At 34.5% G+C, this 18,880-nt stretch overlaps 1 protein-coding gene across 3 annotated transcripts in view; it reads right to left on the minus strand.

The window, feature by feature from the left end:
* Window positions 1-18,880, minus strand: part of SLIT2 (slit guidance ligand 2) — a 347,629-nt gene that overhangs the window by 95,990 nt on the left and 232,759 nt on the right. For 2 of the 3 annotated variants that reach the window (XM_031436793.2, XM_031436800.2), the window contains exon 9: window positions 18,274-18,412. In XM_031436793.2, the coding sequence (XP_031292653.1) occupies window positions 18,274-18,412 (139 nt within the window). The remainder of the gene's footprint in view (window positions 1-18,273; window positions 18,413-18,880) is intronic. The other variant, XM_064487795.1, reaches the window with a different exon arrangement.

The raw sequence follows: 18,880 nt of genomic DNA on the forward strand, positions 1-18,880 counted from the left end.
GTTGGGTTAGTCTCCCGTTTTCTGCGCCAGCGGACGTCCTCCGCAATGGTCTCATCTCTTTGTTAACTTAAGCTCCTGCTAAGGGCCAGCTCCTGGCTTCGGATAACGTCACTTCCTTAGTTCTTTGTAGCCCTGGAGGTGGAAGCAGCCTTCTAGTCTCTGTGTCACTTCCTACAACTGTTTAACTCATTCGTCATATTAAATCCTTCTGTTGAAATACTTGGCCTGAGTTCCATTTTCCTGCCTGAATTTTAAAAAATACATATACACGCCCATACATACATCTGCACATTTATACTGATGTAGTTATGTATAAATATAATATATGTAATAGACTATATATGTCCTATACATTGACTCATCTTTACTGAATACTGGTAATACTCTGACATATATGTATTACAAACATTTAATGAACATCAGATCAAAATAAATGGAGGTTAAGTCAAATTGCCTAAATTTTGATCTTTTGTTTGATCGTTTGAGCCTGTTTTCTTCAACATTCTCAGGGCTCACCCTCTGACCTCCCATTCTCTATAGGCAGTGGGTTTCCTCAGTCTTCACTACTCTTGAACTCACTGTAGCATTTGATATTGTGAACAATCATTCTTCCCTTGGAGGTGACACTGTATGATGCTGATTCTCAGTCTACTTTTTCTCAGTTTATGGCTTCACTTTCTAGTCGTCCAAATTGAGCTAATCCCCAAGTTCCTGCCTCTTCTTTTCTCCTACAAAAGGTACAGTCCCTTCTCTAACTTGCAATGCTAAGGCATAATTCTCCCCCTCCAAAAAACAGAAGTTATTTTGTTCATATTAAAGAGAAATTTAAGCTTAAGCTATTTACAAAATACGTAAGGAAGAAAGTTAAAGTCATAATATACTACTAAGATCAGTGAACTTCACTTTAGTTTTTTTGCATGCATATTTACTTTACATAATTGAAATCTCATGGTGTAGAGAATTTTAAGTTGAATCTTTTCCATTAAATATCGTATCATCTATGTTTTCCTATATCATTAAATTTTTTGAAAGACATTATTTTTAATGTTTTTGTAACATTCAATTATCCCAAAATGGACCATATTTCATCCATCATTCCCCATTTGTTAGCCATTTAAGTTAATAATAATTTTACATCATTATTAATAATATTATTTAGTTATTTTAAGACAACTAAATCATGGCCTCCTTTTGAAGCCTTCCTTTATTTTCTTAGATACGGTTAACTGTCTCTTTCTATCCAAGGGCATTCTCTTCCAAACACCTCTCTTTTATCTCGCTGTATTCTGTTCATTTTTCACACGTCCCTTGCCTCCTTCCAGTTATTGGTTCCTAAGGGGCAGATTTACCCTAGAAGACAAGAAATAAATTGTATGAAGAAAATATGGATTTAGCATCTGGGTTATTTATCTGAGTCTTAAGAAAGGGTGCTTTCTCAACACCTCTAAATATAGCAAAGGCTATTTGAATCATTTCACTGTTACATTATTGACTAGAACGTTAGGAACTGATAGTTTAGAGACACTTTTTGTTGTTGTTGCTGTGATCCATTCTTGCAGTTGGATTTTAAGAAGTTTAAAATGTAATCAATGAAAATTTAGTGAAAACAAGCTATGGATAGAATATTATTGATCAGAGGACTGTCTTCAAACCTAGGCCACTGAAATGTCATTTCATGTTGTTAAAGATTCGCTCAGTAATGTTACAACGAGAAAAAAAACTCTTAGTGTCTAGTAGGTTTCTTTGAACACTAATGCAAAACTAGATCATGCAATTACTTTTTGCAAATTTTATGTCAGGTTCTTGAAAATAAGGGAATCAGCAATTATTTATTTTTATTAATTCAACCTGCAAATATTTACTGATTACCCTGTGCAAGATATTATATTACATAATTGCAATTCAATGGAGATCGAAAGCAGGTATGTTTATACCCTCATGGAGGTTTTATTGATTAAGTGTCTAATTTTACAGGTATATTTCCAACTAATTTGTTCAATACCTTTAAAAAATACCATATTCAGCACTAAGACTTCTGAAATGTCCATAATATTAACTCACAAATGTGGTCAAACTAATTCTATCATTTAATATAATTGAATAGTTTCTTTAGAAATTTAAAAATTCACCTATTATTTCAAAGTCTCAGAACCTAGAATACTTATAATGATCACTAATTGTTCTAATGACATTAAAATATATTTGACTGCAACTTAGTTTATGTGTTGAATCTGCAGTTAATTTCATTGATAAATATTTCTGCTAAAACAAAAAAACAAAAGATATAGTAAGTGGGGCCATATACTTTTTTAGAAAAATGAATGCTCACAAAGTTATAAACAAAGAGAAATTGTGATGAAATGGTATTAGTTTTTATATGCAAAAATAATAACTCAAATCTAATACAGCCAAGCTGCATGAGTTGTTCCTTATTGCGATATACCATGATTTAATCTCCACATGCAAACCATTTCATTTACAACAAATGCAACAGAAAGCTGAACAACGACATGCACAATGGATTTACTTGCTTTTCTTTACTTATCTATTTACTTCCAACCTTGTTCCAAAAAAAAAAAAAGTATTTGAAACAAAGCTTACTTGGTTATTTATATTCACTCAGGAGCTGATCAGTGTTTCTGCCACTGTCTCAGCAGTCTGCTAAGACACAACATAACTGCCTCTTCATTCACAGAGAAAGATTCTCAAGCAGGAAAATATTCTGCCACTGCCAGGTGTCAAACAGTAAATTTTAAAATATTTTAAAATGTCTATTTTCTTGTCTTCAGTGGAAAACTAAACTAATACGCGTTTCCTGTAAACTTTTAGGGCTCCAGGATAAAGAATTTTTGTTTTTCATTACAAGAACTTTATATTTGACAAACTACAAACAGGACACATCTCAAATGCTGCTCTTCCTCCAAAAAAAGAGGGGACGTATTAAAACTAGATTATAAAAAATAAGGAAGAAAAATACTAGCATTTTCAGGTGAAGGTTAAAAGGAAGCAAATGAAATTTACAGTTTCTAGCTTTGCTATCCTCTCATCTTCTACTCTAACAGCACAGAATCTGCTGAATTTTATACAGAACAAATTTGAATTCATTGTTCCATGAAGAATCTGATTTAAAACATTCCAGAGTTACCAAAACAGATAGTGTAATGGCTGAGATGTATTTGCAAGCTGTAGCAAACGTCCACTAGATTTAAGAGCCTTCCTGGAGCTGGTCCTTCATAGAAAGAAAATTTAATATTTTGAATTTCAAAGTAAACATGTATTTAGAAAACTGAAAACTAGAGGGAGAAAATTTTATAAACCGCATACTATGAACAAAGACTTTTTCATATATAAGGCGCCAGGAACTTTTCCTCCACAGAATGTATGTGAACGACTCCAACACATTTTATCACTGTGTGTATGTACATCTTAAAGCAATCTGTTGTTACCACTTCATCAAAACCAGCTGGAAAGTTTATTAGAAGTTCAGTTTTAGTTAGGACACAGTCTTCTAACTGCTCCAATCAAAAAATTCAAAAGTATGTTTAACCCATAAAGATCTTCCCTCCCCACTGCCATATATGTTTTTCTCTTGCTCTCTAATTACTGCTATCTTTCAAAAATACATGTCTTCACACTTTTAGAGTTCCTAAAGAATGAACTGTTACCAATATATCACTTTCTGGTGCCTATTTCAAAGATGGCAGAAAATGGGAAATGATCGGTAAATCATCCTGCTGTAATACTGCAGACCCTTAGAACATGGAAATGACATGCTGGTATAACTGGGCTGTGTGGCATGTAAACACTCTCCTCTGGTCAGCAATGAGTGCATCTTACATCAGTGAAGCATACAACACAGTGTAACTGGGCATGAAAAGCTCCAACTAGTTCTGAAGACATTTACACTATATTTAACCATGTTAGTTTATTTTAAATGACACTTTCAGCTCACTAGCTTTCAATGGTTCGGCATTCTTTTCAGTATTTTTCGAATTAAATTATTTTCACAAACTATAAAAAAAATCCACATGCCAAAGCTGAAATAGCTCTCCCCAAGAGGTATTTATGTTTTGTATATGTACAGACATAGAGAAAAAGTGTGTAGTTTAGTGATTAAAAAAATGAGCTTTATACAGACTTGGAATAAATTCTGGATCTGCCACTGATTAGCTCTGTGAATCTGGGAAACTTTACTGTTTCTCTCTGTCTGAGTTTCTATTTCTGAAAAATAAGAAAATAAAACCTTCTAAAAACGTTTTGGTAAAAATTATGAGATGTAAAATAATAAATATGTAGTATGCTTTTCCTGCTCAAAAATAGAGAAACAGGAGGAGGGTATAGCTGAATGGTAGAGTGCATACCTAGCACGCACAAGGTCCTGGGTTCAATCCCCAGTACCTCTGTTTGAGTAAATAAATACATAAATAAACCTAAATGACCCCCCCATAAAAATGGTGAAACAATAAAAGTGAGGATCTATATGTGTACATGTGTAACATATAATATACAGCATTATACGCTGCAATGTCTACAGCATATTAGTTACACACACATACACAGATTATATAAAGAATCAATCTGACACATGATTTAATCTCTAATTAGAAACAAATATTTATGGTTCCAAAACACATTTTAAAACAAATTAGCAGAACGGTTTTGCTGATAATTCATAACTGCATATTAAACACATACACACATGCACCATTCACATGGAGGCTAAAAAAAAATAAATGGTTGCAATTTCCATGATCCACATGATTCAAATATAACACTTTCTCTAATGTGAACGTGTCTTAGAAACTCAAAAAACTTTTTACACCACTAGTAAAGTATGAGTTTGGATTGACTGTTTCTGTAACATACAGCCCAGATGCTGATTATACATGGCAATAAAACTGACAGTTCTTCGCATTTTCCCCATCTGCTTTTAACGTAAATGGCAAAAACAGCTGCCAGAAAATACAACAGATTTAATGGGGTGAAGGCTGGAGTGGCAGAATGACTCTAGCTTCTGAGTCATGCTTGGTGTAGCCAAACATTCTCATCATAGGTAACCTCAGTCCAGCCTTTGTAAAGGAGGAAGTAGCAATATGACTTTGACATCAGGGATCTTCTTGCCTTTTACATAATAACTCTAAAGTAAGGGCTTCATATTTCTGGAATGTTACTTCTAACTTGAGCAGTAAATGCATACCGTTGAAAGCTCTCATATGTCCCTACATAAAATAACCCAAGATTATTTAAGACTAGAATATTATTGCTGTTATATAATTGCAGTTTCTAGAACCTTTTAAGTTTAATAAATACCTTTAACAGCTGAGTGAATATTGGTCCCTAGAGGGACATACCTTGCATATATAGCCAGGGTTTTTGCCGTAAGACTGTGTCCATCCTAATTGATTATCAGTGATCCCTGTCTCTGGATGACTTGTTCCTGAAAATTGTCCATTTCCTTACTCTTATTTTATTTCTTGTGATGTGTCATACTGGGTACATTTCCCTGAGTGTAAAAACAACTGATGTTTTTATAATAAAAATAATTTTTTTTCCATTTGATCTTTAAGAATTTAAAGCAAGACAAAAATGTGTGTGTGTTTCTACTGACCTCATATTTCAGGCAATGATCTTCTGAATGAGTGTTAAAAATTTTTTATGTATGCATTTATATGGACATATACCAAAATGCAAACAAAAGTACACTCAACACACACAATCGCATAATTTAGATTTAGAGGGAAAAATGGGCTGAGACACACGCCTCACAGATTTCAGGGGAACAGAGCACAGAATCATAACGTCACTAACACTCAGTTTTCATACATAATTTTTCTTTAGCAATCCAAGAAAGACAAGTGGAAGTTTTGCTGTTTTGTTTTTCATTAATGAGTAAAACCTTCTGGACACTTAGTATGTGTCAGGCACTGAGCTAAGTCTCCCATTTGGTAATATTGGTTTAAAAAAATGCAAATTATCACTATACATCACTTGTTTAACAGTGTTACTCAGTGAGAGATAGGAAATAGCCTTCTCCCCGATGCCTGCACTGAGTCATTGTCCAAGTTATCTGTCATCTTTCTCCGAAAGTTCAGATAACGCTATGATCACTGGTAGAATTTCAACTCTACAAATTTTCAATTTACTCTTTCCCTTAAATCTATAACTTAATTCTTAAAAAACAAGTAGCAATTTCATTCATTTGAGAATGAATTATACGTTAACTATGCCCCAGCTGTCTTCATTTCCATGTCAAAGTCTACACAGGTCTTATTTCACGTCTGCTGGATCTCCATTTCTTTCCTGCAGATGCTTTTTTAGTGATTTAACCACAACAGCTTCCAAGTCACTTCTTGTAAGTGCCTCCCATCACTATCTCCGCCGAGCCTGCAGCCTGCCTTACGTAGACTGTTTCTATTACATTCTTTTCCGCCAAACCATTCTCTACTCCATGTGAGAGTGATTTTTCTAACTAACGAATAGAATCGTACTACTACACTGCTCAAAATTTCCCCTTGCATCCTACTGTCATCAGAATGGTGATTCTTCAAGATTAGGCTTCTATTTTATGTTCTAACAATTAGAACTGTTTGCATTTCTCAAAGACACAATCATCTTCCACTTTTCTGGGACTTCGTGATGCTCTTTCCTCTGTCTAGAAAGCCCCACGTTTCTCTTCTGGCAAAACATGTCCTCATACCTGAAGATTCTAGGAGTCCCCCAGGAAAATCAAGAGATTCCTTTCTCTGTGCTCCCCATGCACACGGATTTATTACTTGTCCTATAGGTTTGATCATTTCTGTTTGTGTAAAGCTTCAGTTCTCTGCACTGTATACATTTTGAAAGCTGGACCTGTGATCTCTCAACCGTAATGCATGATGCAGAGTAGGCGCTCAAAAATATTTGTTGAACATGTAGAACATGAAAAAAATGTTATTTTTCTAGGTGTCATGATCTGTTGCAATAACTTTCATCAGATAACTTGGAATGTTTAAGAGAAACCAGTTAGTGCTTCTGCTTTGCCTTACTACTCTAGTCATTTTAATATTTCTTTTATACCAATTTTACCATACTCATTTTCACATTTTAACTAATAGTACAAGAGTTTGATTCATTCTTCTATACTTTTCTCTTATGAAAGCCATTATGGTTTTCTATTTAACTGATCAAACAAATCAACGACAAAAAGGCATACAAAGGGTGTGTGTATACATATATATAACAGTTATGTTATCATATACATTTCTTTGTGAAATTAGGTACAAATAAGAAAAAAATCAATATGTTGAAAAAGGTAACCAACGGAATGGAAGAAAATATTTGCAAATCATATATCTGCTAGGGGTGAATATCCAAAATATGTCAAGAACTCATACAACCCAACAGCAAAAAAAAGCAAATAATCAAAATAATAAATGGGCAAAGGGATTGAATAGACATTTTTCCAAAGACATACAAATGGCGAGTAGAAACACGAACAGGTACTCAACATCACTAATCATTAGAGAAATGAAAATGAGGACCACAGTGAGGTCACCTCACACCTGTTAGGATGGCTATTATCAAAAAGACAAGACTTAACAAATGTTGGCAAGGATGTTGAGAAAACAGAACCCTCATGCACTGTTTGTGGGAATGTAAATTAGTACCACCATTATAGAAAACAGTATAGTGGTTCTCAAAAGATTAAAAATAGAACTACCATATAATCCAGCAATCCGACTCCTGGGTATATATCTGAAGGAACTGAACTCAATCTCTTGAAGAGATATCTGCATTCCCATGTTTACTGCAGGTTTTTTCACAATAGCCAAGATATGGAAGCAACCTAAATGTCCCACTACAGATGAACGGATAAATTGTGATGTATATACAATGGAATATTACACAACCATAAAAGGAAGGAAATCCTGTGATTTGTGACATCATGGATGAACCTGGAAGGATAATATGTTACGTGAAATAAGCTGAACAGATAAATACAAATACTGTATGCTATCACTTATATGTGGAATCTAAAAAAAAAAAAGCCAGTTTCTTTATAGAATAGTGATTGGCTGAGGCTGATGGGAGTAAAAATGGGGAGATGTAGGTTAAAAGGTACAAATATTAAGTTATAAGAAGAATAAATTCTGAGGATCTAATGTACAGTACAGTGACCATAGTTAATAATATATTTCAAATGTATACTTGAAAATTGCTGAAAGCAGAACTTAAGCTTTCTCATCACACACACAAAAATAGTTAACTATGTGAGGTGATGACTGTGTTAATTATCTTGATCTTGGTAATCATTTTACAATAAGTATGTCAAATCATCATGCTGTACACTTTAAATACATACAATTATGTTTGTCAATTATTTCTCAGTAAAATTGGAAAAAAAATTGGAAGTAAGGTTCATGGAAATAGGTACAAAGAATTTTATCATGACCCCACACTCTTAATAAAAATGAATTCACTGCATGTAATGGATACATGTAGCTTTAAAAAATGATGATTCTATTTCATTCAACAACAGTTAAAGATTGTTCAAGATATGTGTATAAAATTGAGAATTCTGCCAAAATAAAGATAAAAATACTCCAATGATTATTAGTGAACTCAAAAATGGTTTATGGAACTACAAGTATAGTTTAATCTATACATTTATTTTACATAATTTATCTTATGCTATTTTGCTGTGGAACCATCAAAACTGCTAGAGATTACACTAAGCATGGCTACTGATAACTAAGAATTAATGTGAGATGTCTGTTCTGAGGGAACACAATGGTGCTCTTTGTTTTGTGTACTGAATAATGAATTGGCTCCCTACATTCTGTAGGAAGCTACATTATTATGTCTTTTTCAAGGTCTTAACTTATGATGAGATCATGATATGAAAACGTCAGCAGATATAACCTAAAAAATGAAGAAATGATTACAGGATTCATAAAATTTGTACAAAACATTCTTTTACATCAAATGACTTTCTATTTATCTCATAAAATAAAAAACAATATTGCCAGAAAGGAATCATACTTTTTTTGCTTTTCTAATCATAACTAGATGAGCACATAATCAGAGCTAAAATACTGACTTTTGTATGACTTGATGGATTTGTTGATGGATTTACTTCAATTCTAGGACTGTTTATTTAATGACACTTCTAGATAAGATGATATTATCTGATAGAAGAGAAAGTAGTTCTTTAATAAGATTTGGGGGATCTATACTTAATTTCTGCTACTGTACAAATCTCAGAGCCAAATTTATGAATGTAATTTTAATTGTCTACATCAGAATGATCAGATGATATATCCGTATTTGGAACCCTGTTTATGTAAAAACTAACAAAACTATTTTCTACAGTACAAAAACTGAAAAGGTATCTGCTAACCTTTAGAGAACATATAGGTTTCTACATTCTGTTTCAGTACTTCTGAAATAAAATCAACAATTTCAAACTTGCTTTGCAAATTAATTTTATCAGAATGAGGTATTAGCTATGATGTTTTTAAAAAAACATGTCATATATGTTTCTAATATACAAAATATTAAGAGTTATCAGTTAGCCTAAGGAACACACAATTGTAAAAATATAAAGTTCAAGACCAAAACTCATGTTATAGGCTAGGTGGGTGAATCTGAAGTAACAAAAATACCAGGAATGCATTAAATTGCAAAATGCTAACAAGCGCTCCAGTTAAATCATGAACTAAGGTAGAATTGACCAAATTTTTCTTTTTAAACATTTTCTTAACTCTGCCTACTTTCTGTTGCATTTCATAACCCTTAAGTTGAATACACCTAAGTTTTTACATACTTTTGTAGTGAAACAATTAAATACATTTATAGTGAAAATAATTTCACTTTGAAATTTTCAATCTATTTTGATTTATCTAAGGCAAACTCAGATTATGAAGCACTTATTTATTTCATACAAAATTACATTAAAAGTGGCACCATTTGCTTTATTTAGATATTTTATCAATATTTTCTGAATAGTAAAGTCAAGCTAATTAACATGTGCTATAAAAATTAGTCAAGCTCAATATTGTCTAAATAGTAAAGTCAAGGTTATTTTACATGTGCTATAAAAGTATTCAAACTATATATTCATTTTTAAAATTTATTTTCAAAATTTGGTATTAATTAAAGAAAATGAACCAATTACACAGCATGACAGTTGTTCTGTTAGCTGAGACATTACTGAATGCGTGACAAATGATCAAAAAGTCATGCTTGATTTCATGAGTACCTGTAACTCTCTTAATAAGCTAGTGAAGAATGGGCTATTTAAAAGAACATGTTGATCCAGGAAAAGAGAGTAAAGAAACAATTCCCTTTAAAACAGCACCCAAAGTAATAAAATACCTAGGAATAAATCTAACCAAAGAGGTGAAAGACATATATGGAGAACTATAAAACATTGAGTAGGGAAATTAAAGAGGACTTAAAAAAATGGAAAGATATCCCATGCTCCTGGACTGGAAGACTCAGTATTGTTAAAATGGTCATACTGACCAAGGCAATCTATAGATTTAATGCAATCCGTATCAAATTACCCAGGACATATTTCAGAGAACTAGAACAAATCATAATAAAATTTACATGGAATCACAAAAGACCTAGAACTGCCAAAGCTTTACTAAAGAAAAAGAAAGAGGCTGGAGGAATAACCCTCCCAGACTTCAGACAATACTATAGATCTACAGTAATCAAAACAGCATGGTATTGGTACAAAAACAGACATATAGACCAATGGAACAGAATGGAGAGTCCAGAAATGAACTCACAAACTTTTGGTCAACTAATCTTTGACAAAGGAGGCAAGAATATACAATGGAATAAAGACAGTCTCTCCAGCAAATGGTGTTGGGAAAACTAGACAGGATGTAAATCAATGAAGCTAGAACACTCCCTTACACCATACACAAAAGTAAACTCAAGGTGGATCAAAGACTTAAACATAAGACAAGATACAATAAACCTCCTAGAAGAAAACACAGGCAAAACATTATCTGACATACATCTCAAAAATGTTCTCCTAGGGCAGTCTACCTAAGCAACAGAAATAAAAGCAAGAATAAACAAATGGGACCTAATTAAACTTACAAGCTTCTGCACAGCAAAGGAAATCATAAGCAAAACAAACGACAACCTACAGAATGGGAGAAATTTTTGCAAAAGATGAAACTGACAAAGGCTTGATCTCCAGAATATATAAGCAGCTCATACGACTTCATAAGAAAAAAACAAACAACCCAGTCCAAAAATGGGCAGAAGACCTAAACAAGCAATTCCCCAAGGAAGACATACAAATGATCAATAGGCACATGAAAAAATGCTCATTATCACTAATTATCAGAGAAATGCAAATCAAAACAAAATGAGGTATCACCTAACACCAGTCAGAATGGCCATCATTCAAAAGTCCATAAACGACAAATGCTGGAGAGGCTATGGACAAAAGGGAACCCTCCTTCACTGCTGGTGGGAATGCAGTTTGGTGCAGCCATTATGGAAAACAGTATGGAGATTCCTCAAAAGACTAGGAACAGACTTATCATATGACCCAGGAATCCCCCTCCTGGGCATATATCCAGAAGGAATCCTACTTCAGAAAGATACCTGCACCCCAATGTTCATAGCAGCACTATTTACAATAGCCAAGACATGAAAACAGCCTAAATGTCCATCGACAGATGACTGGATAAGGAAGATGTGGTATATTTATACAATGGAATACTATTCAGCCATAAAAACCGACAACATAACGCCATTTGCAGCAACATGGATGTCCCTGGAGAATGTCATTCTAAGTGAAGTAAGCCAGAAAAAGAAAGAAAAATAACATATGAGATCGCTCATATGTGGAATCTTAAAGAGAAAAAAAAAAAAAAAAAGAAAAAAGAGAGAAATACAAATGAACATGAATACAAAACAGAAACAGACTCATACACATAGAATACAAACTTGTGGTTTGCCGGGGGGGGGAGGGGGTGGGAAGGGACAGACTGGGAGTGGAAATTTGTAGATACTGACAGGCATATGTAAAATAGATAAACAAGATTATACTGTATAGCACAGGGAAATATATACAAGATCTTGTGGTAGCTCACAGTGAAAAAGAATGCAACAATGAATATATGTATGTTCATGTATAACTGAAAAATTGTGCTCTACACTGGAAATTGACCCAACATTGTAAACTGACTATAATTCAAAAAAAAAGTTGATCAAATCAAATTTATGTACCCTCAACAATGGAAACTCGAATAACTTTGAAATATGCGGATTCAAAATTTGGCACATATTATTCAATAGATAATAAAAGATTCAAAATTTTGGATTTTGTCAAATGCAGAAATAGTGGGAAAAGGGTTAAACACAGAATTTCTAAACAGAAACGGAGGACAAAGACATACTTTTAAAGTTATATTCAGTATCATAAATGCAGTTTGTAATTGGATAGAGTATTCAAGAATCACGCTCACTTCCATTGCTTTATAATCACGCATGCAAGTGATCCAGAGGAAAGCCACAAAAGAAAAACTGTACTCCTGAACCTCGTCTCTAACCTCCATCATTGTGGATCTCTTTGAAAGAGCCTTCTTTATTACTAGCAGAGTAAAAGCAGTCCAGTGAGTTTACATAACAAAGTGAGTCCCCTTTCCATTTTATGTATTTGAATGGCACATCCAAAACAAGGATTATAACTTCTGAGAGTCTGCAGTACATCTCAGAAAACACTGAGACGACACTCAGAAGGCCTGGCCTGAGAACTTGGCTACCATAACTTCCCCTTTGTGTAATTTGAACACTGCCCTGATCTTCTCTCAAATAAAAGGAAGACTTGCATGGCTCCCAGCTCTGGAACCCTGAAAAACCTAACCAAGAGTAAAAGCAACAGGACCTAAGAGTCGACAAGACACACTGTATTGTTACAATCTATGTTTTTACTAACTGTTCTTCGTGATTTATGGAATTTCTGTGTAATGGTCTGAACAGGTGACATGTCGCAGAAAATCTATAACTGGATTGAGGAGAACTAAATGTCTACTTTCTAGCAATCCATCACATTGCATTCAAAATACTAGACCTCATGACAAGGTTTAAGAAATTAATTCTGAGGACTTGATATATAGAGAATCAACTTGCTATTCATGATTTTGTTGCCGTGGGTGAGACTGTGTATAGACTTGCTGGAGGCATTTCATCTGTACGAAAACAAGGTGCTCAACCAGCGGAGTTCAAAGCAGCAAAGGGTTGGAAAGATTCGAGGGCAGCAACAACTTTCTTCTAAACCTAATTTTACCTCTTATTAGACATTCTGTTTCCTCCTCTCATCCATCATCATCAGTCCATACTCCTTTGTCACATTTTTTTTACTGTGAAGAATGGAGGTTTGGCGGCTCTCCAGATTGTGTGTCCCAGACCCTCTCTACCTGCCCTCGCACTGTTCATCTCCCTACTCCCATTATGCTAAATGTTAGGACAAAAATGGTGAGGAAAAAAGACATGGTCCTGCCCTCATTAAGCTTGCAGTCTAGTAGGATAGTTTGACATGAGTCAGAGTATCAAATTAAGCTGTGATAAGCTCTATGCAGGCAAAATCCAGGGAGATATAAGAATATTAACAGACAACAGGAAAGAACAGTAGTTCCAGATATAAAGTAATATAAAACAGTTCTTAGTTTTGCAAACATTCTTATACCGTCATGCCTTGTCTTTCTCTATGCTCCTATGCTTCCTTCATACGTAAGTTTTTTAAAGTGTCCTGTTTTTCTGAGTATCAGCCTTTCATAATTTTTTCAATTACCCCTTCAGTGATAATCCAACAAGCTAAGCCATGCCTTTCTTTTGCAGCTCAGTGGAGGATGGAACATGGCTCTGGAATCAATTAAATCTAAGGTTGAGGCCAGTTTAGTCACCTCACAATTGAAGAACTTTTTTTTTTTCAAGATTTCTTAACTTTTTTGAGCCTGACCTTTTTTTTAAATAGCAAAATGAAGCTGTCAGCCTTTGAGGAATTTGAGGTAAATGTCTATAGGCTTCATTATGGAGAAAATATACCCTTAGAGAAAGATGTCTAAGACATCTGTGAGAAGATTGAATTGAGTATTATACCTAAAGAAGGGGGCTGCCTATTAGATACTGGGTTGGTCAGCCAAGAGCAGGAAAACAGGAGTTCTCAGACACATGGAATCCAAGCCAGGACAGGGCACAGGAAAAATTAACAAGCGAATTTTCAGTATTATAACCCCATTTTAGCCCATTCCACTTAACATTCTATCTATTACATTTTCCCTTACTGATTTTATGCTTAAAAGCATCACTTTTTTTTCCTACAGGGAGAGAATGGACTCCTCCTTCAGATTTTAGTTTTTAAATAGTGTTTAATACAGCTCTACCCTTTCAGAGCCAGGTCTGCTATAAATGTTTAATTTTTTAATTATCCACTCACTTCATAAATATTTATTTTATGTTTATCAAGGGCCTACTATGTGACAGCTACTAGATTTGTCCCTGAGTGCTCAGTGGTAGTTAGAACAGAACCAGTACCTGCCTTCATAGAGCCACTACTTCAGTAAGGAGACAGATGTTATACCAACAAACACACACATATATGTATGTATATGTGTGTGTGTGTGTGTGTGTGTGTGTGTATATATATATATATATATATATATTTGCCACTATATATATATATATAGTGGCAAAATGCAATAATCAGGTGCAGTCAAAAGTCAGACTCCTAGTCTACAAATCAGAGGACAGATCCTGGACCGTGGTAAAATCATCAGGATAATGAGGCCCCTTGGAGAAATACAACCAGACTTTATCTAACCTGTGCCTCTGCATTAGTTTTCCTATTTTATTGAAATAGCAAAAATATCCCTAGCAAAGGTCAGTTAGAAGATCAAATGCTACAGTGTGTATGTAGCGTCCAACCCTGCAGGTATTAGATAAATCCTAGTCTCTTTCTATTCCTCCTTCTCCAAATTATTTCAATTCTGACTCTAAAGGAATGTTTCCCTTTTATAGCTTAACAACTAATTATCCAAGCAAGTACCACAAGTGCGAAGCTATAGTTGCAAGCACAAAGCAGAAAAAAGAAAAGGATGAGGCAAGTTTTCCTACCCAGATTTATCACTCCTGTACATCACCGTATAAACTTTCTTTCTGTCAGAACGTGAGACAGCTGCAGGAATAAAGACATACGACGCAGGAGGAAATCTACTGAACATTTTTGAATTAAATGTCTGAAACTTGCAACAAAAAAATTCTACTGATAATTTATAGTAAAATCCAGATTAAGAAATTACTTGAAAAATATGGAGTTTGTAATTTTCAGTTCATCATGTATTAAAACACAGAATCGACAAAAATTTTTTTGAAAAGATGTCACCTAGCTTTATTTCCAGATTTTATGAATCTTACTGATTCTTTAATAAAAAAAAGAAAGAGTAATGAAAAAAAAGTGAGTCACTAAGCTAGTAAGTTGTACCATTATAATGAATGGTAATGGGGGTGTTTTGTTGGAGCTGAAGATCAATATGATTTATTACCAGATGCTCCACTGATAAAGCTGATGAGGTAATAATCAGGGAAGTAAAATTTACCAAGAGCTTCATATATGTTTTCATCTCTGCTTGTAAATTTAATTTATTATAGCTTTATGTGATAAACTACCTCTTCAACATCAGCAAACCCAATGGGACCTATTATTTAGTATAACTTTTATGCTACCAAATTCCACCATCATCCAAAATCTATAGAGCATGCAAAATGTCAGAAAAGCTCTATGACAAAAAATAAAGTAGACTTCATGAGATAAACCATTTAAATGTTTCATATTCCTTTCAGTGTGTCATGTCTACAACAACTCACTCTTTGGTCAACCAGCAACAGCGTTTTGGTCTCCTTTCCTATGATTGGAATTTAATCAGTTCCCTCCAGGGTCCAGAACAACCTTGCTCCCACATACGTCTTAACTAACTCTCACTCTCATGTTGCTCTAAACCCATTCTTCCTCTCTGACTTGCTAATGATTGCAGGTTTCTTCATCTTAAAATAAATCCAAGTGTCTGTCCTTTATAGTGGCAATTGTCTTAAAAAAAAAAAAATCCGTTCTCAGCCAAACTCTTCAAACTGCTCCATATCTACTCTCTTCAATAGTTGTCATCGACGACCTTTCTTAACACTCTGGAGAGCGGCTTACTTACCTATCACTCTATATTGAATCCTCCAAGAACAACATGCTGCTCAAACTCTAAGACCTGCTCTCAAATCCCCTCTTGGTTAATCAGCCAGAGTATCTGACTCTGCAGATCATTTTTCCTAGAAGCCCCTTACCCATCATGGCCCTCCGCGGTTTTCATTCAGTTCCCTTGGGTTTCTCCTCTCTTGCTCTTCCTTCCATTGGCCATTTGATGGCTTTAACCGTCTACTTTGTTTTTTATAGTATTAATTACTCCTAAATCTTTTCCTCAAATCCCGTCTTGCTCCAAATGATGATAGTCTGTATTATTTTAATATCTCTGAATATCTTATTGGAATTTCCATCTTGCATAAATTTTTCTCACCACCATCTTCCTTCCCAGTTTTGGTCCTGCTCCTCAGCTTCTTACATGCAATGTGATAACCATCATCTCTTCATCTCTCGTACTTGACATTTTGGCATCATCTTTGGTTAAATTTTTTTCCATCATTCTCTCATCTCATCAAATGCCACATCCTATTAATTCTGCTTCTGTATTAGCTACCATATCTGCTTCTGCACCATCATTCCTACTATTACTTACTAGCTCCTGCTCTTATGACATCTCACCTCAACCACTGTAACAGTCTCCTAAGAGGCCCCGTGCCTGGTATTCTCTCCTTTTGCCAAACCACTGGTGCACAGCTGTCAGATCAATTCTTCTGGGAGATTCAAACTTCTGTGTTCAAATGCCTCCTAAAGAAGGACTTAGATCCTTATCCTATCAAGGTCCTCCATGAATTAGCTCCGACCTACCTTTCTAACTTTGTTTCCCTGGTGTTTGGTACCTGAGAGAGTTCAAGAAAACAAATGTCTTTTATGGGCAAGGTAGTGTTCCAGCAATTAAAAATTTGATGAGAATAATATTATTATGTGCATCCATTATTCCATGTCTCTGTCAAATCTCCATGGATTCTAGAGTTCCTATAAGGATCATGTCTTACACTGCAAAGCTCAAAGCACATTTTTAAGCACGTATTAATTATTTCAAAATAGTGTTATTGGGTTTTGTGAATTAAGGTTATTCTTATATAAGGAAAATTAGAGCAGTTAACTGGTGAAAAAATAATGAATAGTTTTTGAAAATAATTTAATTTTTTGGTGCCCACATGTAGATCTATCACCAGAAGTTAATCCTATGTTATTATTCCAACCAAATATGCCCCCAAAATTTATTTAATTCAGATTTAGAATTAACTTCTAAAATGATACAATATACACTTGGGGGGTTAAGAGGTGTTTTCTTCGTTAATGGATATTGAGACTTTGCCTAATGTTTACTTCTCAAGATGCTAAAAGCAGTCCACTTTACATCTTATGTGACCTTGTTTAATTCACCTGACTTATATTTGGCAAGGACAGAGAAATGAACCCGCAGCTGCATACAAACTAGGTAGGAGATATCTTGTCCAAAGAATTTAACGTTTGATGGAGATAGTTACTGGCTCAATTAAGCTAAAATACTGACTAATTAAAAAATCTTATATACTTTGACTTACAACATTATCTTTTTTACACTCTGTGGTAGACTATACAACAGAACAAAACAGTGAAACTGCACTTTAAAACGTGAGCTCTTGAGAAGGCAGACATCATCTAGTTATCTTGTTCCTATGATTTACTACCCCGGCTTGGTTTTTCATTTATTTCCCCCCAATTCCAAGCTAGAAATGGACAGGAGCAGATGTACAGAAACAATCGGACAGATAGGGTACACACACTCTTATTTTTCCTAAGGAATCTAATAACACCTTCTGAAAAAAAAGGAAAGTACTGTTTGCTCTTAAAATGCATTCCTTTTAATTCTACCTGTGTTAAAAAAAAAAAAGAAAGAAAAAAGAAAAAATCCTAGTCACTTCAACAAGATATGTAATTAAACAGAGTAAGGGTCAATACAATTCTGTAAGGAACATTTGTGTAAGCTGATTGACCACACTGGCCTTTGATAAACCCAGAATCTCCTAAAGAAAGTCATGGTTTGGGTCACTGGGGAGATGGAGGGGTAAGAGGGAATTCAGGGCACATACATTTCCGTGATGGTCTCTGGCAGATTCGTGGGGATCTCAGTGAGACCTTTCCCACGGCAGTCTACGATATTGTTGCTACAGGTACAAGCGGCCGGACAGTGCAAAACACTGCAAGAAGGAGCCATAAATGACTGGTGCCCTGAAAAAGAAACAAACCGAAGTTACATGTTTTCCTCCTGAATGTCCTAATTGTGAAACATGCAAACTTAGCTCAAATGACAAAGCATCTTATTTAACACAAATGCATTCCTCTAAATACCTGATCATAAAATGATATTGTATGTCTAAAATATATTTTAGGAAGCATGCATTTATGTCTTTGGGTCAACCAGATAAAACAAATGAGATCTTTAAAGCAAATTTACAAAAATGATCATTTTGAAAATTTGAAATCTTTGTGAGAAAGGCTAAATTCTGATTCGAAACTAGGATTCTATTCAAAACTATTATGAGTTCCAAAAAGAGCAGCAATTTCAGACTAACCTATATTTCATTTCTAATAAGCTTAGATAGAGCTTACTCTTTATTGAACTTACGTAGCTTAACTTACTTCATCTCATAAAAAAGAAAGGAAAGCTTTAAAACTTCCCTCTTGGTAGACGTAAGT

This window comes from Camelus dromedarius, chromosome 1, assembly GCF_036321535.1.
Source record: "Camelus dromedarius isolate mCamDro1 chromosome 1, mCamDro1.pat, whole genome shotgun sequence".
NCBI classification, from domain to species: Eukaryota; Metazoa; Chordata; class Mammalia; order Artiodactyla; family Camelidae; genus Camelus; species Camelus dromedarius.